This window comes from Callithrix jacchus, chromosome 4 (assembly GCF_049354715.1).
Source record: "Callithrix jacchus isolate 240 chromosome 4, calJac240_pri, whole genome shotgun sequence".
In the NCBI taxonomy this organism is placed as follows: domain Eukaryota; kingdom Metazoa; phylum Chordata; class Mammalia; order Primates; family Cebidae; genus Callithrix; species Callithrix jacchus.
The window spans coordinates 41,009,487-41,031,425 of record NC_133505.1 but is presented as its reverse complement, the minus strand read 5'-3'; the positions used below and the strand labels follow the sequence as shown (position 1 = coordinate 41,031,425).

The window sequence follows — 21,939 nt, the reverse complement described above, 5'->3', positions numbered from 1 at the left end:
CTGAACTTCCTTAATTGAGCAGAGGCAGCAAGTCACTGCAGAATGAAGGAACATCCCTTGAGGTGACCCAGCCAACCTGTGGCCAGAAGGAGGGTTGTACCTTGAAAAGGCACTGAAAGCATTTTGGGGTGTGAAGGGTGGGCGGAGGAGGTAGAAAGTCAGTTCAGTTGTCACATTATTCAGGGTTCTTTCATACTGGTGTTCAGTGCAGAGTCCTTAGAATACCCCAGCCTGCCTTCTGGTTTGGTGAGTGCTGTGTGAGTAAGCACCGTGGAATTGTTTGGGGACAGATATAGTGACCCTCGGCCACTGGTGTTTCAAGCATTCTGGCAAGTTACATCAATCAAGAATAATTTTTATTTTTAAGAAAGCATAACCAGCAATAAAAGTGCTATTTTTGATTCTAAATGATAGAAACCCAAATATATTTTGTTCATGGTCCAAAGGAAGCATAGTCAAGTTGATTTCAGAAGTGACAAGTTCCAGATATTCAATGAGATCTTCACCTCTCTCTTTCTCTATCTGGGCATCTGCCTCTTTCTCTGTATCTCTTTGTCCCTGTATAGCTCTTCCGTGTGTCTCTCTGCATCTTTGTCTCTGTTCTCCTGTTGTGTCTTTCACTACATTGTTGCCTTTCTATTTTTCTAATCCATTGTCACTATTTATCTGCAGTTTTTTTCTATCTGTGTTTCTTTTTGCTTCTATTTTTCTGGATTTCTCTTTCTTATCACTTCATATTTTATCTCAACTCTCTCTCTCTCTTCCTCTCTCTCTCTCTCTCTCTCTCTGTGTGTGTCTGTGCGTCTCCGTTGTAAATGTTTCTAGAATGCCTGCCAGAGTTTTAACAACTTTAGGAACGATTCTGATTGGCCAAGACTTGGTAACATGCACACCTCTCAAAAACACTGTCCTGTGCACGAGATGCTGACAACCAGCATTGTGCCCATTCCTCTTATTAGAAAGGAGGACTGGATTTTCCAGATCCTTGTGGTGCTGGAAATGACTTCCAGTGTGCAAATGTCTACACTAGCCACGTGGAGCACCTCAGCCTCCAGAGCCTCCCCACAGTGGAGGGGTATAGGGGTGGCTTGTTTCTTGTGGAGCCCACAGGACAGATGGAAGAACTCCCTCTGGTTCTAGGGTCCCTCACTGGGGTACCTGTTCACAGTCATCCCATTCCTTGGCTAAGCTCCCTTTGTATTGACATAGAAACCTGTTGATTCCTGATGACACTCTCTTCCTGGTTTTGAGGGAGGTCACTACACACTGTGGCCCCTTTGATGTGAGTCCAGCCCTGAAGCTGGTCTACATCTCAGTCTTTGAGTTTTGTCATGAAGACAGAGTTTAAGAGCTTCTGTAAGGCTTTGAAGGCCCATGACCCTGAAAGCAGACATCCCATCTTCCTTTCTTCCTCACCCACACACTGGGCCTGAGGAGTTTTTGGCAGGCTCTTCCTTCTGATGGACGAGGTCAGAATGGAGAACTAGGTCTCCTTCGGACCGTCATCTCCTGTACTCCAGGCTGTCATGCAGGTCCTCAGACAGAGACACTGGCTCACAAAGAGGCACCAAAACTTTAGATTCTGCTCCCCAGGGTTATAGTCTGAATTGCTTTCAAGCAAAATGCTGAATGGAGTAAAACGTTTTGTGCTGAGTTTGTTCTCTTCCTCAGGGTGGGCCCTGTCATTCACCATATGGATCAAAAGAGAGTGATGCTTTTGGGGAAATGGGGAAGGCATGTGCCAGGTTGTCCAGGGTGTCCTCAGTTTCTGTGTGTCTTTGATCCTGCAAAGGGAAGAGGCAGCAGGGATGGGGATTGAACCAGACTCAAAGTTTAGGGAGACATTGAGATCTGGTTTTCCCAGTTGAAGCATAAGCCCTAAGAATATCCTAGAATATAATTTACCACCCACCCTGAAGGGTTAGGGTTAGGGTTAGGATTGGGTGGTAGATTATATTCTAGCACATTCTTACAGTTCAACATTGTCCCACTGAGCAGATTCTGGAAAATTCTTTATTAATGAGAGGGTCAAAATCTTCTCTTTCTTCCTGACAGTTTCATAGAAACAACTATTTTTTTTTGCACCCAGATTTCATTGGATAGCATAATCTTTAAAGGATAATTTAATTAAAATGACAAATACATCCTGTATAAATAAGTTTGCTAACATGAAGAACTGAGTCTTAGTCAGCATATAACTTGGAGGAAGGTGTGTGGCTGTTCTAGAGAACCACCTACCAGTCTTGAGCATTTGTCCTTACCTTAGATAATAAGAGTGTATCTTTTGGAGACAGTGGTGCTTGCCAACATTCCAAAGCTCCTGTACATTTCCCAGTGTTTTCTCCTATTAGGTTGGGGTCACTTGACTAACAGCAGCCAATGGAACTTGCAAGTAGATGCATGATGGTGTATGAGTTGCTGGAAACTCTGTAATAACTGGAAACTTGAATAACTGTGGAATGAAGTCTCTTTATTGAGTTGAGCCACTGAGATCTACTTTTTACTGTGGGTTAAGATCTTATTGCAACATAACCTTGCCCTTCCTGATTATCATGAAATGTTTAACTTAAGGGAGAGAGTTCTTAAGTTAATAGAGTGAATCAATTGAGTTAACGGACGCTAAGAGATGATTTTTTAAAAACAAGTTAAAAAATAAAAAAACAGAAAACTTTATCTGAGTAAGTTAAGAATGTTACACTCTAAAAGAATTTTAAATTCATTATTTTTAATTGACATATAACCGTATTTACAGGGTTCTACTTGACTTTTTGATACGTGTGATAAAACCTGGCTAATTAACATATCCATTGCTTTACTTTTTTGTGGTATGAATATTTAAAATCTACTCTCTTAGCAATTTTCAAATATGCAATACAGTTGGCCCTCTGTATCTGTGGGTTCCACATCCCCTGATTCATTCAACTGTCGATGGAAAACGTTTAGAAAAAAAATGAAAAATAACAATATAATGATAAAAATAATTCCAATTCAAAAGCAATACAGTATAACAACATTTACATTGCATTGAGTATTACAAGTAATCTAGAGATGATTTAAAGTATGTAGGAAGATAGGCTTAGGTTACATGCAAAAACTAAGCCGTTTTTATTAAGGGTCTTGAGGATTCATAGATTTTGGTGTACAGGGAGGGTCCTGGAACCGGTCCATCATGGATGCTGAGGGACGACTGTATGTTATTAACCATAGTCACCATGCTGTGCAGTCTATCTCCAGTACTTATTTCTCCTGTCTAACTGAAACTTTGTACTTTTTTTTTTTTTTTTGAGACGTGGTCTAGTTCTGGCTGGAGTGCAGTGGTGCCATCACAGCTCACTGCAGCCTTGACTTCCCAGGCTCAATCCATCCTCCCACCTCAGTCCCTGGAGTAGCTGGGACTACTGGCATGAGCCACCATATCTGGTTAATTTTTGTAAAGACACTGTTTCACCATGCTGCCCAGCTGGCCTTGAACTCCAGGGCTCAATCAATGCACCTGCCTCAGCCTCCCAAAGTGGTAGGATTACAAACATGAGCTACCACACCCTGCCCTTCTTTGTACCTTTTGAATACACTGGTTTCATTTTCTTTGCAGACGTACCCAGAAGTGGAATTGCTGGATCATGTGGTAGTTCGATTTTAAATTTTTAAATAGATGATGAATTTTAAATAGTATTAATTTGGGCCGAGCACAGGTGGTTCATGTCTGTAATCCCAGCACTGTGGAGTCTGAGGCAGGCGGATCATGAGGTCAGGAGTTTGAGACCAGCCTGGCCATCATAGTGAAACCCTGTCTCTACTAAAAATACAAAAATTAGCTAGGTATGGTGGCAGGCACCTGTAGTCCCAGCTACTCAGAAGACTGAGGCAGAGAATTGCTTGAACCCAGGAGGCGGAAGTTGCAGGGAACCAAAACCATGCCACTGCACTCCAACCTGGGTGACAGAGTGAGACTCTGTCTCAAAAAAAAAAAAAAAAGTTTGTTTACTTCCACATGAGTATTTATGTATTCCCAGGAACTAGAACACCGTTTCTGTTGTGGATGCCATTCTGTTCTACCTAAACTCCTCTCTTTGGGACAGAAGGATTTATTCTCTCATTGCTGGGAATGCTGCTGGCTGAAAGCCCTTAGCTGTCAGTCATTCCCCAGATTGCCATAGGTGGTGAAAGATGCCTCATCGGATTTTACTACACTTCCCAAGAAGAACCACTCCACTCCTATGAATGACTGGTCAGTGTGGGGGGTATAAAGGTCCTAAACCCTTTCCCTAATTTGGGCCAACTCTGAGGGTCTCTTACAGCTTCAGAACTCCGGGGAAGTTAGGCTGAAGCCTTTTTGTGACTGAATGATAGTCCCATTTCTAAAACCCTGCTTTAATTCATGAGCCATCTTACATAATTCTTTTGGTTACAAATGTAATTTAAGTGTAGGGATCTTTGTGATTTCTTTCTTAACTATGGGCAATGTCTCTTTTCTCCTTGGAAGGTGAAGTTATTGGCATTGTTACCCTTCCATTCCCCTCCCTTTATGCTTCCACTTGCCAAAATGAGGTGCATGCACCCTTTCTTCAGTATTGTCAAAGCTGACAATTTTGACATTCTGTTGTAACAATAAGTGTCTTTGAGCTTCGCTCTTAGCTTAATTCTAAAAGTTGAAAAACTCTTTATCGTTTTCTAAATATCACTCATGTATCAGATGTTCTTTACTTGCCAAGGAGCTACTATAGTAGGACCTCCTTTCAGTGAGGTCCTGGGTTAAATTCAGTTTCCTGGGTTCCTTACCTTACCGTTTCCTGATTAACAATTTCGCTCTACTAAGTAGTATCCTTAGTCAACTTCTAATAATAAAACTACGTGTGGTAGGTAATAGGTATGCCCTTTCGTATCCAACAGTGTTTTTGTTCTTTCTCCACACCTGATTGTGATTTTGAAAAGGTCTACATTTATTAATACAAAATAATTTTCCATTAGAACTTCAAGGCCTTTCCCATTATCTTAATAATAGAAGCTTCAGGCAGTCTCACTTTCGTCTGTTGTCAGTTTGTTTCATTTTGGTTTCCCTACTGGAATATTTTATGGTGTTTCTTTAACCCCTGAGGTTCTAAAATTTTGAAAATGATTTATTTCGGAATGAGTCTTTATTACTTTTGATAAGTACCTGACAATACCGTTCCATGTAAAGGATAGTTCCTTTACATTTGGAAAATTTTCCCTTATTATTTGTTTTGGTAATTTCCTCCCTTCATCTTCTCCGTTGGTCTCTATGGCTCTGTCACCTGAGGTTGGACTTCCTTGGTCTATTCTCTGTTTTATCTTTTCTACCATATATTACGTTTCTTTGTCTTTTTAAATTTCGGTGAGATTTTCTTGATTTAATTTTCCAAACTTTCTATTAAATTTTCCAATTGTTTATAGCATTCTATTACTACTTTTACAGATTAAGAATTCTAATTAGAAAGACTTTCAACTTGTTTGCTGTTACATGAGCTTCCTCTATTAAATCTGTGATAATTTTCATGTTATTTTATTCTCATCTCTTTCATATTGTTAGAGTTTCTCAAACATTTGCTCTGCCCTCCTCAACCTTGTCCTTTACATACCGTATACCATCGTATATCATCCCAAGGCACATTTCTTCAAGACACCTCTAAACTCCCCCAAGTTACACCTGGTTCCTGGGCAACACTCTCTCATTTTACCTCATTCTTTCCTTTTACAAATTATTCACAGTTTGTAATTATATGTTTGTGGAATTATGTAATATATGTATTTTCTTCCCACTAGAGTGTAAATTCTATGAAGACAATGAATGTATCTGTTTTCACACTATTTTAATGATACTCATAACAAAGTACGGTACTTACTGCGATAATGGCATTCAATGACCATTTTTGCATTTTTGATGAATTAATGAATATATAAACAAGTCTGGGAACTTAGTGCAGCCAATAATAAAGGAAAAGATACGTCTCTTTCCTCTGTTATTATTAGTTCTTGCATACACATACTTTAGAGTTGCGTTTCTCAGAGGTTGCTATATTCTTAGGCAGGATTTGGATACTCAGAGTTTCCTCACTGTGAAAAAACAAGAATAGCCTAAAAACTAACATAACTTTAAACAGAATGAATGCTTCTCTGCCTATGTTTATGGAACTTTCCTGGAATGCATTTTAAAAAATCTTTGTGTTACAGAAAACTTCAACTAAGTACAGCAGTAGAGAGAAGAGTACCACGTTTTAACAGCCCAGCTTTAACAATGATCAATTCATGGGCAATTTTGTAAGCCTACCCATGTATGGTTATACATGCACACTGGGTTATTTTGGAGATATTTTCAGGTATCGTATTTCATTCATAATTATTTTATTATGAAAATCCAAAGTATAATGACTTTTTAGAAACATAACAGCAATGCCATTATCACACTAAAATTAGATAATTCCTTAATACAGTCGGAGTCCATTTTTCTGATTGCCTCATATAAATTTGGTTCATGCATTTCTTCAGCCTTATTCTTCATCCCATATTCTGGATCTTGTTGGTTGCATCCCTGTGGTGTCATTTGCTGTGGGATTTGTTAGTTGGACTCAGGAAACAATAACACCAATTGTTAACACCTATTGATGACTTACTATGTGTCAGTACAGACTGTAAGTAAAATAAAATGTTTAATTCTTCAAATCCCTAGTTTGTATGTGTAAGTGCAAACCTGAAATATTTCATGTGATTTTTGAAATTTTGTAAATTTTATTTATTTATTTATTGTTAGAGATGAGCTCTTGCTCTGTTGCGTAGGCTGCTGCGAGCGTAGTGGCACAGCCCTAGCCCACTGAAGTCTTGAACTCTTGGGCTCAAGTGTTCCTCTTGCCTCAGCCTCCAGAGTAGCTGGGACTACAGGCATGCCACCGTGCACTGATTTATTTTTATGTTGTAGAGACGGGGCCTTGCTCTGTTGCCCAGACAACTGTGAACTCCTGGCTTCAAGCAGTCCTCCCCCATTGGCCTCCTCCATTATTGGCCTCCAAAGTGCCAAGATCACAGGCACTAAGTCTCTATGACCCACTAATTTTGTAAATTTTAAATAGTGTGATATTAAATATTAATGAAGTCACATTTTGTGTATATAATCCAAAATAATTAAAATAATTTTTTAAGTATCACAGGATTTAAAATCATGGAGGTTGATCTGTAACCCTATTTATAGTAATGTCAATAATGTCTCTACATTTTTAGCTGATAAAAATTTGTTCTTATTTTTAAAAATTAGTTTTAATTCTGCTATTTTAACATTACATAAATATTTTTTGAATATATCCTTTTAAAAAAAATGCAACCATCATTAAATTTGTTTTCCACAGTACTACTTGAGGAAGGAATCTGAGATGGGCAGCATTTGCAGATTTCTGTATGACTCTGGTCATTATGCTCTTCAGTATAATCCTTATATTACATACATACACACAGACACACAAATGCACACAACTCTGAAATGCTGGGTTATTGCCTCATGAATCATTGAAATTTATATGAAATTTATTTGAAACTCTATTGCTAAAAATTTCTTAGCACATCTGTGCATTTTAATGTGACTTTTTTATACTAAAATTTTTATTTTATATATTTAGGAACATAATCTGTTACCTTTTGTTTTCCTTTTTAAAAACAGACTTTATTTTAAAGCAGTTTTAGGTTCACAGAAAAACTGAGCAGAAGGTACAGAGATATCCCAGAAGTCCCCAACCCCTTGGGCCATGGACCGGTACCAGTTGGTGGCCTGTTAAAAACCGGGCCATGCAGTGGGTGAGCCAGTGTTACCAACTGAGCCTCACCTTCCATCAGATCCGTGGTGGCATTAGACCTCATAGGAGGGCGAACCCTATTGTTAACTGTGCATGCAAGAGATCTAGGTTGCATGTTCCTTATGAGAGTCTAGTTAATGCTTGTTGATCTGAGGTGGAACAGTTTCACAGGTTCATCTCCAAATCATGCCCCACTTCCCCCACTATCGGTGGAAATACTGTCTTCCATAAAACTGGTCCCTGCTGCCAAAAAGATTGGGGACTGCTGCCAGATACACTCTGCTCCCACACATGCATAGCCTCCACCATTAGCAACATTTCCCACCAGAGTGGTACATTTGCTACAATTTATGAACTTGCATTGGCACATCATTCTCACCCAAAGTCCATAGTTTACATTGACTCTCGCTCTTGTTGTACATTCTGTGGATTTGGACAAATGCGTAAAGACATTTTCACCATTGTGGTATCAAACAGACTAGTTTCATTGCCCTAAAAATCCTCTGTGCTCTGTGCTGGACGTTTTCATGATCGTCGCTGGTTCAGATTCCCTGTGCTTACTGATTCCCAATCTGCATTTAAATTACTTTCTCCTTGAACTTTCTTTACCTCCTCCCCAAAGGAAACATGCACAGACGTCTGCTGCACATGATATACCTTGAATAAACATTTATGGGCCATAAGAAGGGAATATATCCCTTCTTAGAGAGTTGAAAACAAAAGTCAAATATTACAACTTCTCATCCTAAGAGTTCTTTTAGCAATCCAGTCTCAGCCTCTTTCATTCTGGAGAAAGAAAAATATTCTTCAATTATCACACAAAATGAAATTCGCCTGTAGCTCTACATTTGAATCTCCTAAATCATTAAGGGGCTGCAAAAAACACATGTACTTTTCATATAATATAATCTGTTCTTTAAAATAAGTTAATTTTAAATATAACCACAATGTTTTCTTATGTATTTATACACTATGTGTAAGGCATTGACTATATATCAAAATTATTCAAATTCCATCAATAACTCTGTAAGGAAACTATTATTACTCCTACATTGTGGATGAGAAAATAAGGCCAGAAATGTTGGATACTTTACCCATTTATAAAGTTTAAAGTACTAGCTTCAAAGTACTGAGTCCTGGATTTGGATTTGGAGTTCTTTGCACCAAACTATACTGTATCCATTATTGCATTAGTGTTTTTCTTTTTTATCCAATTAACATGTAAACTCACTGATGTGGGTAGCATGGATAGAAATATTCTCACAGATTTCGTAGCTGTTTAGATCCATGAGGTCACTGCTGACCTGTTTCCTCTGGGAGAGTTTCTGCTAGGAGATGGCGAATCCAGTGGAGGACACATTGCTGCCACGTTGTCTCAATTGTGTTGTTCTTCCTAGGGTTTCTCTCCCAAAGTCATGTTTTCCTTAGCCAGGAGGAGTGAGCGGAAAGGCCTGGGGATTTCTGAAGATATTGGCGTTGTTTTTTATCTGTATGTTTCCTAGAAATATCCTGCAGCCATATTTACTATACTGTCTCCTTCCTGCCAGGGTGGCACAGGGAAAGCTACATGGTTCCCTAGCAAAGCTTCATTCAGAGGTGAGGCAGACTGTACCTCTATTCTAGAGCTCCTAGATATGTCTGTGGCCTCTACTCCTACCCCTTCTCCCATTGTCAGTAACCCTGTGTGAGGAGTAAGTATTTGATCCTGTTTAGACACCCACATTACTGTCTTATTCTAATGATTTTCTGACTTCCATTTCTTTTCCTGCCTAAAGAATTTTATTCCCTCAAGGTGAGGATGGGAGAAGAAGGCTTCTACTGTCACCATTCTTCACAAAATTAAAGTTTTGAGAATAAATTTTTACTTCTGATATTTTTGAAATTCAAAGTTCCTTTATCCTAACTTATTTCTCTGTCACACTTTTAAAAGCCATATTGAAATTAGTACAAACCTACTTTTTGGTTTTAAAATTTTTGCTTTAACAATTCTGAACCAAGAGCAGAGGGTATCCATTAATTTCATTGTTGCCTGAATTGAGGGGTGGGTGGCAGTGCCAAGGGTGGAAACACAAGGAAGAAAGAAACATTAACATCAGCTAAGAAATCATCATATTATCAGGCTGTACTGTACTTGGTTGCTTCTGTGTTACTGGATGTAAAATATGATCTGGGAAAGAGATTAAATTGGCTTGAAACATAAGAGTCTCCCAATTCTTAGCCATACTTTCAGTCAGCCCTGGATGAAAGATTGAAAAATTTGTCATAGATCTCATAAAGGGAATTTATTGCTTCCATGGAGATTTTAGATTGAGGTTACTGAGGAATTAGGTAGCTGGGTGGCTTACCCCAGGCATCTTTTAGTAGGTAACTTTTGAGAAAAGAAAAAAAAATCTGAAGGAAAGAATTCAAAGGCATTGGTGAGCTCTAAGGAGATATAGCAGCTTAAGTCCCAGAGAGAAGGTGAGAGGAGAACCATTTGGAGGAAAAAAGGAATATGATAAATCAGGCCAGAAAACAGTGCTAGGTCACCTAGCAAGTCCACTTTTCTGCTTCTGTAGATGGTGATGCACCTGCAATAGGACAGACATGAGAAGGATGGCTCCAAAGGGGCTCCTGTGTCATCGTGATGCCACTTCCCAATTCCCCTAGGACTTTCAACCACATTCATGTCCACAGCCTCCTCCCACTTTCCTTCTTCTCATACTGTGGCTTCGGGGCTAACCAATCTCAATCTTACCTTCCTTTCCAGGATGGGATTCACAAGATCCCTTGGCGTCTGGAAGCACCAACTGAACGCAGGCCTCGGATGATGAAGACGGTGCCCACCACAATGCCCACGAGGCCCACAGACAACCCCAGGGTGCAGACCACAGTCTCTGTGAGCTCTGACACAGGGGGTGAAATCTCAGGCTCTGTGGAAGTGAAGTTGTTGAGGTCAGAATGCAGAGTGTGCTTATGTGCATGTGTGTGGGACGGGATAGGATGGAGGGTTGGCTCTGCAGAGACTCAAGGCCCTCCTGGCTTAGGGAGGAGAGTGAAACCTATCATGAATACCCATGAACCCATGCAGTGGAAGGCCTGCTCTTACTCTGTGGAGTGTACTTTTATTTTCAATAAATCTCTGCTTTTGTTGCTCTAGTCTTTCAAAAAACAAAAAAAGAGAGAGGGGGAAAAAATGGAATCCCATGAAATGTGAAAAACAAGTTTTGGGATATAGGAGTAAAAGGCAGGATATTCTGAACTTGACAGACAGGAGAGCATCTAAACGTGGAGGAATGCATACTTACCCCAGTGTTTCAGAAGAGGCTCGTCCAGGCCCCAGTGCTCCACCTCGCAGTCATAAATCTCATCAGCGGAAGGGAGGAAGGTGAGGTAACTGATCTTAAAGAAGGAATGATCACTCTTGGAGAGGAAGCTGGTCTCAGAAACACCTTCTGTGACTGAGTGCCCATTGCTCAGCCATGTGATGTTGACCACGGGAGGGAAGATGTTGTCCACAAGGCAGATGAGGGTGTTGGGCTGACCCAGCGCCACAGGAGACTTGGAAAACACTGTGACCTCAGGAACCTCTGTGGTGAGGAAGCGGCATTGTGATGTGTCAATAGCTCTGCCCTGAGGTTCTGCATTATGTCCCAGAAGAGCCCTCCTACCAGCGTTTCCTCTGCTGCTGGTCAAAGAGGTCTTATTTAACTTCTGCTTGGGAGGAATGACACATTGCTTCTGCTTTATTCTTGTTCCCTTCTCTCTGTGGGCGTGTTCAATAAAGTAAGAGATTGATGAGAGCTCTCCTAGAAGTATTTAATGAATGCATAATGGAAAGACCCTTGTATTACATGGGAACATGTGATTTTAGAGAAGGGAGATGATAAAATGTCAGCAATTGCCATGAGGAGATCTGGAAACCTCTTGGAAAGAAAATAATGAAACTTGGTGTGAAGGGATCGATTCAGTACAGAGAGGCAGGATGGTGGACACATACCATTGGTAGCAGCGGTACAGTTGGAGCGTTTAATCAGGATGTCCAAGCCGGGTTTCATCGTAGCGATGTTTGTCAGTGCGCCCTGTGGGTCAAAACTTGTAAATGTGCTGAACACAGGCAATCGCCAGACAGTCTCCTTTTTCCCTAGGTCCACGTAGAACTCCTCGTCTCCATCGAATTCATGGGTGAACTGGCCAGAGGGACCATAAGACTGGTACAAGTTTACACCATAAGAGGCAACGTGGTCAGCTGATGAGTGAAGGTGACAAGCAGGAAGGTGGAGAAGAGGGGAAGAAAGAACCTTAATACAAAAATGATGGAAGAAGCTGACTTTCAAATATTATTGGTTTCATCTTTGGTACAGTCTGTGGACATTCCCAGCCCCTGCTTCCCCCCCTCTTAGTGTTGGTAGTTCGGTTAAAATTGCGATTTCCCCCCCGCCCCACTACAATGTGTGCTACTCAAGGGTAGAACATTGCATGTCAAATTTTTACTATAATCTGAGTGCCTGGCACATCGTGGACTTGTGATTAAATAATGTTATTGAACAAAAGAAAAAATGAATGAGTTATCATAGTATTTAGCTTTCATAGTCAGAGATTAGGTTTACTTCCTTCTGCTTCCTACGTTTTATCTTTCACTTAATTCTTTCATCAGTTAATAACAAATTGATTATATTTCCTTTCCTCTGAGAACTGGCTTAGAACAGGACACTCTACACAGAGATCTTTCTGTAAAAAAAAAAAAAGGAAAAGTACGCAGAACCTTATTAATTTAGAATAGTTTCTACTAACAACTGCAGGGTATACGAAAGTATAACAAGGCCGGGCGCGGTGGCTCACGCCTGTATTCCCAGCACTTTGGGAGGCCGAGGCGGGTGGATCACGAGGTCGAGAGATGGTCAACAAGGTCAACATGGGGAAACCCCGTCTCTACTAAAAATACAAAAAATTAGCTGGGCATGGTGGTGCGTGCCTGTAATCCCAGCTACTCAGGAGGCTGAGGCAGGAGAATTGCCTGAACCCAGGAGGCGGAGGTTGCGGTGAACCGAGATTGTGCCATTGCACTCCAGCCTGGGTAACAAGAGTGAAACTCCGTCTCAAAAAAAAAAAAAAGAAAGTATAACAAGATTGGTAATAACATTATGGAATATACAATAAATAAACAATGCCTCCTTCTAAGATCGCTGTTTTGTTAATAGTAATGGTCCTTGGAGGAGAGCAACTGATTTCTTCTGAAATGAAAAGTGGAAGCTCTACTAGTTTTTGGATTTCTGTCATTCCTCTCCACAATTTTTTTTCCTGAGAGAGGTTAGTATGGGTTTTGACTCAACACGTACATTCACTTGAAGACGCAGGTAAATTAAACCCTTTTCCTCTAATGGGCAGTGGGCTTGTCTGAGGATGCCAGAGCAGAATGTCAGCCTTGTAGCACAACTCCAGCCAAATGAGCCTACGTAGACATTCTTGTCAAGACACGTGTAAGCCTTTTACCATTGTATCTTTCCTTCCTTCCCCACCTTCTGAGCATCTGTAAGCCTCAGACAAGCAGGGGATGTGTAAAACACCAGTCAGGCATTGTCTACCATCAAGAAACCAACTGAATAGTGGAAGAGTCAGGTAGGTAAGGGAGCAAATACAATGTACTGTGGTGAGTTCTGTGAGGAGGATATCGACAGACTTACATTCCAACATCCTTCACAAGTATCTGCCAAGCAAACCAAACTACATTGTTCTTTCATGTTCCCTGGCCTTTGCAGTGGTCTGTTTTCTCCCTGAAGTGAAATGATCTTTTAGGACTTCCTGGAGAAATCCTAAAATTCATCCTTGAGGTCTCTGCTTAGTTAACGACTTTGTAGCTAAGTCCACTTATCAACATGTTTTTGACCACCTTATGACCTCCAACCCCTCCATCTCAGCATCTGGCTCTCCAAGTTTGTTCCTCTTCCAGCTCACCTTCTTCCCTAACCAGCATGACTTCCCTGGTGGGTCTTAGCAGGCTACCAACAAAGCCTCCTTATCCTTGCAATAAACCTTGACTCCTTGTTCAAACATGAATATATGCAGAATATATATAATCCTTTTCATCTGGTACTTGTCTTGGGTGCTGAGTTTTCCTGGAGGACATCATCCTGCTGGCCCAGCTGGAACCAAGTCACTTACACAGATTCCACCTCTGCTGATTCCACTCCCCTCCTTAGCAATAACTTTCTGCCTTTCTGAACCCCATGCTGTTTCTATCACTAGACTGAGTACCCTTTTCAGGGAAGATAGCATGACTTTTCATCTTTGAATCCTTAAAACTTAGGTCACTGTGTGCTCAAATGTGTGTATTAAATGACAGTTGCTATATTTGAGGACCTCATGGATTTTAGAGAAGACTGACAGGCACACCGGTAGCAGAACCATATGAAGGCCAGGATCAGCCATGGTCAGGGCTGTGTTCTGACTTGTGATCCACAAGCCCTCTTGCTTTTGTGGGTCCCTCCCTCCATAAAAATATGGAAAATTATATTATATGACTGAATTGGTATAAAACAATACAATCCAGGCTGAATTAAGAGTTAAAACATTTTCTTAGGACCTAAAATTTCACCTTTAAAAAAAAATTTTTAAGGAGTCAAAACATTCTCATGTAGCTTTACAGTGTGGGAGTTTCCCTGCACTGTCCACACTGTGCCTAATGGATGAGCCAAGCCTGACCAGGGCACTCTGGTGTGAGGTTAAAGAAAGAAAATTTGGAACAAAGAAGCCAAGTGCTCTGGAGAAGCAGGTGAAACTTCCACTGCCAAGCAAAATCAGAATGGGAGCAGCCATGGTTAATAAGGTGGTGGAAGTTTGGAGTACTCTAGGAGATTGGTCAGGGTGGTGGGAGAAGCTATAGGGAAAGATGCAAACCTTCTAAAAAGGTTGGAGGGTTTTGCAAAGCTTCAGGAGAGAATAAGCTGAAGGGAGCTGTTCTCATATCCTAAGGCAGAGGGCAAGGAGTAGATAACAAGGGAGTGTAAAGACATTTATCTACATAAGTTTATTTATGTCATCCAGAAACCAACCTTTTCTCTCAGGAGACTGTTCCCTGCAAGGGGGCCAACAATGTTAACTACACACAGATTGTGTTGGCTCCAGGCTTTTGGCATTGTATCTGCACTGAATAAAAGCAAAGAGCTCCAGCTTGTCGAGACTCCTGCTTACTCTCCAGCAGTACCCTAGCTGCTCTCATGCAAAATACCTGTGTCTGAGTGCTGCTTTCATCTGTCACTCAGCCAGTGTCTGCAAGAACAGACTTGGCAGCTGGTGCCCTGCATGAAGAAAACAAATCTGAAGAGACTGCACAGTCAGCAAGTCATTGTGGCGCCCACTTGGGATTTCCAAGTTTGGGGGAATATTCAAGCTAGGGTTTTGTCATGGGACAACAGTTATCTGCTCAACAGAACAGTATGTAAAAATATTGAAACAGCAGCTTAAAGCTAGTGGAGCCTCAATTTCGCAGGTTCAGTTAAGGGACCCCTAATGCAAACTGTTGTTTCCCAGAACCCATGGTTCCCAGAAGAAGGCATGCTAGACATAGAGCTCTGGGAACAAGTGGGGAGAAATCTTAAAAGATAAAATGCACAAGGCCAATGGGCCACAGTAACATCTTTAACATTATGGGCCTTAGTCAGGGCTGCTTTGGCCCCACCTACAGAGAAGGGCCTAAAAAAGGAAGGGAGGAGGAACCATCACCTACCTTACTGCCTTCTCCTTCTCCCTCTGCCCTGCAGTTATTTGGTTAGGATATGAAAGAGGAAACGGAAATTTTCCTTGAGCCCGTTCCCCTAATGAATTGGAAAAAGGACAAGGGATATACTACAGCTGTGGAACCCTGTCTTAGACAAGTAGCATTAGAACAGGAGCTCTTAGCCCACCTAGCAATGCAAGATTGACAAGGCAATCAGGTATATGAACCCATTTCTTTTAATGCTTATAAAGAGATTAGAAGAGCATTAGAGAAACAGCTGCTAGCTTATTTACAAGAAGATTAATTGAAGCTGTAGTAGACAACTTCCATATGACCCCATGGGACTGGTCAGTGCTAGCTAAAACAGCTTTAAAGCCCAATCAGTGCCTCCTCTGGAAGGCAGAATATTATGAGTTGTGCCAACAACAAGCCAACCAGAACCAACTGGCCTGGCCAGACATAACAGCCACTATGCTCCAGGGGAGGGTCCCTATGTCAATGTACAGCAGCAATTAAGCTTTGTTCCCCAAGCCTATGCACAAGTGTCTTTGCGAACTCTCAGGGCTTGAGACCAAATTCCTGAAGGTGGAGTTCAACAGGGATCTTTTAGAAATGTTTGACAAGGGCCTCAGGAACTGTTTGTTGAATTTATCAGTTGGTTAACCCAGGCAATTAAGAGACAAATTAGTCATGCCCAGGCTGCTGATATCTTATTGTTGCTATTGACTTATGAAAATGCTAATGTAGACTGCCAACAGGCAATGCAGGCAATCAGAGGAAAAGCAGCTACAGTTGAGGAATTTACATGAGCATGTCAACCGGTGGGAACTGAAACACACAAAGCCAAGATATTCTCTATGGCATTAAAGCCTCCTAAAGGGAGAAAACCCCTAATTGTCTTTTATGTGGAAAGCCAGGTCATATGAAGCAGGAATGTTCCAATAGTAGAGACCAAGGTAACTCAGGCAAAGAACCCCCTGATGTAAAAAGGGGAAACATTGGGCAAATCAGTGCAAGTCCAGATTGATAAAAATGGCAACCGCCCTAAGTAATTAGGCAGGAAACTTCATGAGGGGCCTTCCCCAGGCCCCTGCTCCAAACTGGGGCAATGCCAGCCACTTTTCTTGATCAGATAAAAACCCACAGTCGTCTCTCTCAGAGCAGCCACCTCTGGGAGCGCAGGACTGGACTTAGTTTGTCCCAAATAATTAGTGCTAAAAGAAGGAGAAGACCCTAAAGGGTTGCAACAGGGATCTGGGGCCCACTGCCTCTGGGAACAATTGGATTGCTCCTAAAGCTTGATCAAGCCTATCCAGTAAAGGAATCAATGTGCTCACCAGGATAATTGATAGTGATTATCAAGGTGAGATGTTAGTCATGATGGAATTAAAGGCATACATATTATTCCACCTAAATCTAAAATAGCTCAGTTACTACTCTTACCATTCTGGGTGCTCAACGCCCAGCGAAAGGAAAGGGGAAGGGGAAGCTTTGGAAGCACGGGAGCCACAGGAGTATTTTGGAACCAATTAATCACTGATCAGAGATGCATTATTACCTTAAAAATTGGAAATCAAAATTTTACTGGCTTATTGGACACAGGGGTGGACATTTTAATTATTAGCGACCAAAGCTGGCCAGAAACTTGGCATTGGGTCATTCAGAAACAAAAACTGTTGGCATCAGGGAAGTGCACACCGCCAAGCAGAGTGCGAGAGCGCTAACGTGCTGCGATTTGGAAGGAAGAAAAGCAGTTATATAGCCTCTAATATTCCCCTTCTTGTCCTTTGAGGACAGCACCCACCTTTGAGGACAGAACCTATTAGCTCAATGGGGGGGGTCACTCTAAAGACCCCTTTCTAATAATGGCCACGGCTATAATTCCTCCCTACCCCTGATGTGGCTCTCTCAAGATCCTATTTGGGTAGAACAGTGGCCTTTGAAAAAAGAAATTACAACGAGCCCATGAATTAGTTGAGGAACAGTTAAGAGCCAGCCATATTAGAACCATCAAACAGCCCTTGGAATTCACTTATTTTCATCATTCCCAAAATGTCTGGCAAATGGAGACTTTTGCATGACTTACAAGCTATCAATGCTAATTTGCAACTTACGGGGCACCTTCAACAGGGGCTCCCTTCCCTCGCAGTGATTCCTTGAGATTGGCCTGTAGTCATTATTGACTTAAAAGACTACTTTTATACTATTTCCCTTGCAAAATAGGACAGAGAAAAATTTGCATTTATAATATCAGCTATCAATAATGAAAGGCCACCTCACCAATTTCAGTGGAAAGTACTTCCTCAAGGAATGCTGTACAATTCTACCATGTGTCAGTATCATGTAAATCAGGCTTTGCTCCCCAGTAGAAAAGAATTTCCTAATTGCAAGATTATCCATTTTATGGATGACATTTTACTGAAGCCAGTACTTTTGAGTTTATGTGCCTCTGTCATAAAGAATACATAGTTAAGAGGTTTAATCATAGCACTTGAAAAAGTACAGATATCTCCCCTTGGAAATATCTTGGATACATACTAACCTCTCAGTCAGTAAGACCTCAAAAGGTTAAATTAAGTACTAGCAACTTACACACCTTAAATGATTATCAAAGATTACTGGGTGACATTAATTGACTTCACCACACCTTGGGCATAACTACTGATAAATTACAGGAAGCACAGATTAATTATTACAGGACCTGTTTTCTATCCTATAGGGCAATACAGCCGTGGAGTCCCCCAGGTATTTAACCTCTGCAGCAAAAAGAGAAATTGAGGAAATAGAGCAAGCTATTTCTCAGAGGCAACTAGATCTCGTAGATCCACGATATTCAGTCCAATTATTTGCTTTTCCTACTAAACATTCCCCAACAGGATTAATAGGGCAGATGGCCCCAAGGCTGCACTTCCTAGAATGGGTTTTTTGTTCACATACTAGGACTGAATACTATCTTCCTCTATCCAGCTAGTTAGTAAAGTCATCTATACAGGCCACAGATGAGGCAGCCATCTTTTTCTTTCTGTTTCTCTTTCTTGCCTTCTTGCTTTTCTTTCTCTTTTTCTCTTTCTTTTTTTCCCTCCCTCCCTCCCTCCCTTCCTTAATTCCTTCCTCTCTTTCTTTTTGAGACAGGGTGTCTCTCTGTTGCCTATGCAGCCTCTGTCTCCTGTACTCAAGCAGTTTTTTTCACTGCAGTCTTCTGAGTAGCTGGGACCACAAATATGCAGCACTATGCCTGACTAATTTTTATTTTTATTTTTATTTTTTTTGTAGAGATGAGGCCTTGCTATGTTGCCCAGGCTGGTCTCAAACACCTGGGCGCAAATGATCCTCCTGCCTCGGCCTCCCAAAGTGCTGGGATTACAGGCATGAGCCACCATGTCTGGCCCACTTTTCTTTTTATAGGACTTCATTAGATGAGGTGAAGAACAGGTAATTTGGGTTGATAATTTGAGAATAATATGATTTAATTTACCAAGTTTTCCTACCATAAATTATCAATTTTAAAATAAAAGGATTCCTTATTTTGCTAAAGAAATGAAATGTGAAGCTATATCTGTAATAGAAATACGTAAAAAAAAGTTGACATTCACGTTTCCACTATTTACGAAGCTTATCTAGATGCTGATTTTATTTGATTGTGAGGTGACACGTATGAGGCAGCTGAGAGTAAGTGAGGACCACGTGGTGAGATGATTGCTGAAGGCATTCAGCCTGCTGGACTCCTCTACCCACTCCCTACCTGTGCCAGTTCCTATGTGGAAATGTAAGCAAGTCTGAGAGGAAAAAAAGGCATCTTTCTTAATATCTAGAGAGTACATTATTAATGGAACTATTTACCCCAAGATCTACTATAGGAGACAAACGAAAGCTTCAAAAGTTGTTCAGAGAAATTTGAGAGTGACACTTCACAAATTTTTAATAATAAAAAGTTCTCCACTGATGGAAACCTCACCATTTTTTGAGGCAATCATGATGGAATGATATAAAGACCTCCAGGCTATAGTCACTGAAAAGATTATAAACAGAATAGCGGCCGTAGTGAATGCCAACAGCATAGATAGTAAAAAGAGTAGGTTGGGGCTCTGGTTTCCTGAAGGAGGAACAGACATGATTTTTAAATCTCTTTTGGAAATTTAAAGATTTGAATTTAAATTTGCAGAGAAATTGTTGAGATTTCTCTGCAAATCACTTTCTCTCCTTTCCTTCAATTTCCTGTTTTTCAGCTCCAGAGAACATCCCTCACTCATGCACTCACCCGCAATGTCTTCACCTCCACAGGGGCTCATCACGGTGGTCAGGACGGTGGTCAGGACGAGGGCCCCCAGCATCAGAGCTTTGTTTAGGATCATCCTCTTCCCAAGGCAGCCTCAGCAGTTGCTATTCTGAGTTGTAGAGTAATTGTGAGGACCTCAAGAAAAGGAAATCTGAAGACACTAAAAGCAAACAGCTTAGAGTAACTGAGCCAGCCAAAGCCAGATCAGGTTTTGGCCAACTGGAAAAATCCCCTATGATGACCCTTCAGTTGCTAGTTGAAGAGTTTGAATTAATAGCCCTGGAAGATATACACAGGCCAGGCAGCAAATCACCATGACATGTGTATACCTATGTAACAGTCCTGCAAGATCTGCACATGTACCCCAGAACTTAAAGTATATTAAAAAAAACAGCCCTGGAAGAACTCAGGGAAATCCCCTGGTTGTGATGCAGCCTCCACTCAGAGTGGACTTGAGGAAATATTCCCCGAATGGAGGGAGGATACTAAATAGAAAACTTCTCTGGTGTGTGCATATCTGCCAGTGGTGTGGGAATTTCTTTCTTTTTTCTTTTTCTTTTCTTTTTTTTTTTTTTTTTTTTTTTTTTTTGAGGCAACCCACTCTGTCACCCAGGCTGGAGTGCAATGGTGTGGTCTTGGCTCACTGCAACCTCCACCTCCTGGGTTCAAGCAATTCTCCCACCTCAGCCTCCCGAGTAGCTGGGAATAAAGGTGCCTGCCACCACACCCAGATAATTTTTGTATTTTTAATAGGGACAGGATTTCACTACGTCGGCCGGACTGGTCTTGAACTCTTGATCTCATGATCCGTCATCGGTTTCCAAAAGTGCTGGAATTACAGGTGTGAGCCATTGCGTCTGGCCGGGGGTGGGAGTTTCTGAGCAGCCTCATGGATGGATAAGGTCATCAATTATGTAGTATCTTTCAGGAGTTTCTGAAAATTTTCCCTGAGTTGATTTTCCTCCCTGGCAGTCCCCCTCCCCTCCCCTCCCCTTTTTCTGGTTTCTCTGTGTAGGTTAGCTGTTTTTCTTTTTGCCTCCATAGTGCATATGGAATTCTCCAAATATTAAGCTGACTCCACCTACCTAGCAATCTCTGCTGGTGGTAGTCAAGCAGTACCTTTGCCTTTTCTACTTGCATAAATCCAGTTGGGTAAGTTCTTCTCAAGCTCTCAAAAGATCCAGGTGTTGCCAGGGCAATAAAAAGGGGTTATAATGTCAGATGGTGCTGTCTACAGTAATTGTATGAGATTTTATACAGTTTTTCTTTGACTTGAGTAATCCTTATCTTCTGTGTTTTGGTGCTTCTTGAGTATGTTTAAAGGAAATTTAGGGACACTGATTACATTTAAAAAGCTTTGGCTGGCTCAATTACTGTAAGAATTTTTAAAAATTAAGACTGTCAAGTCAAAAGTTGAGGGTAGAATAAGTAGAATTGCTTTGACTTAGAAAAATTATTTTCTTTTCTTAAACTACCAGATATTTTAAAAATTGTTATCCTACTACATTAAAATTCCAGATATGTGCAAGGGACTAGAGATTGAGCTAAAGTTAGTCAGTAGAGGGAAACTTATTTTTTTGGGGGGAGGGGGTGAATATATTTTCTGTATGTGGTAGAAACCATGAGTTAATGAAAGTTCTATTTAGAATCACTCTGTCCTTGATAAATGGCTTTCTGAGATTCTCAGCACTGTTCTACCTCCCGTGGCAGAGACTGTAAAAAAAAAAAAATGGTGAAACAAACAAACAAAGTGTCTGGATATTTGGGAGCTGCCTGGATGCAATTAACAAAGCCTTGGGGTTTCTAGGAGCTAGCCTGGCACTTCTAGGTGGTTTTGGTTCTCCTGTTGAAGATAAAGGATTTCATAGAACATCGGAATCAGACAGGTACTCTGTGACCCCGATGGATTGAGATGGAACACCAGAACGCTCAGTCATCATGTCTGAAGCCAGACAAAACATGAATATTGTCCAAACCGCAAAAATGACCAGGCACATCTCTGTCGGCAGTGATTTCTGCTTTTTTACCAATTACATCTGTAGCCTCAGGATAGTCTTTCATCCCTCTAAGTAGGATTTATGAAGCTACCCAATCATAGCATTGCTACCCCAATCCTTCACTTTCTGTCAGAATCCAATTAAAAGCAAAATCCCAATCCAGTCTATCATCAA

At 41.1% G+C, this 21,939-nt stretch overlaps 1 protein-coding gene across 5 annotated transcripts; it reads right to left on the bottom strand.

Moving 5' to 3' along the window:
- Nucleotides 1–2: 2 nt before the first annotated feature.
- LOC100411388 (HLA class II histocompatibility antigen, DQ alpha 1 chain) lies at nucleotides 3–19,930 on the bottom strand. Of its 5 annotated transcripts, XR_008480600.2 has the most exons (6): nucleotides 19,751–19,930; nucleotides 11,776–12,024; nucleotides 11,084–11,365; nucleotides 10,534–10,708; nucleotides 2,262–6,072; nucleotides 3–1,784 (listed from the first exon to the last, which is right to left on the bottom strand). XR_008480600.2 is itself a non-coding variant. In XM_035297672.3 (5 exons), exons 1-4 carry the CDS (start codon nucleotides 19,842–19,844, stop codon nucleotides 10,554–10,556), a joined length of 780 nt encoding a protein of 259 aa, XP_035153563.3. In that variant the 5' UTR covers nucleotides 19,845–19,930; the 3' UTR covers nucleotides 102–1,784; nucleotides 10,534–10,553. The 5 variants fall into 5 exon arrangements, 4 of the variants coding, with proteins under 4 accessions (XP_035153563.3, XP_002746461.4, XP_078226774.1 ...); XM_035297672.3 differs by lacking the exon at nucleotides 2,262–6,072 and having other exon boundaries at nucleotides 102–1,784; XM_002746415.6 differs by lacking the exons at nucleotides 3–1,784; nucleotides 2,262–6,072 and adding an exon at nucleotides 6,344–10,366.
- Between the last annotated feature and the right edge of the window lie 2,009 nt (nucleotides 19,931–21,939).

Excerpts from the sequence above, each read along its gene's own strand:
- LOC100411388 (XM_035297672.3), bottom strand. The coding sequence starts at position 19,844 with ATGATCCTAAACAAAGCTCTGATGCTGGGGGCCCTCGTCCTGACCACC. Across the intron at positions 12,025-19,750 it reads TGGAGGTGAAGACATTGCGG|CTGACCACGTTGCCTCTTAT; the intron begins GTGAGTGCATGA and ends TTCACTCATCAG. Across the intron at positions 11,366-11,775 it reads CTGTACCGCTGCTACCAATG|AGGTTCCTGAGGTCACAGTG; the intron begins GTATGTGTCCAC and ends TCCTCACCACAG.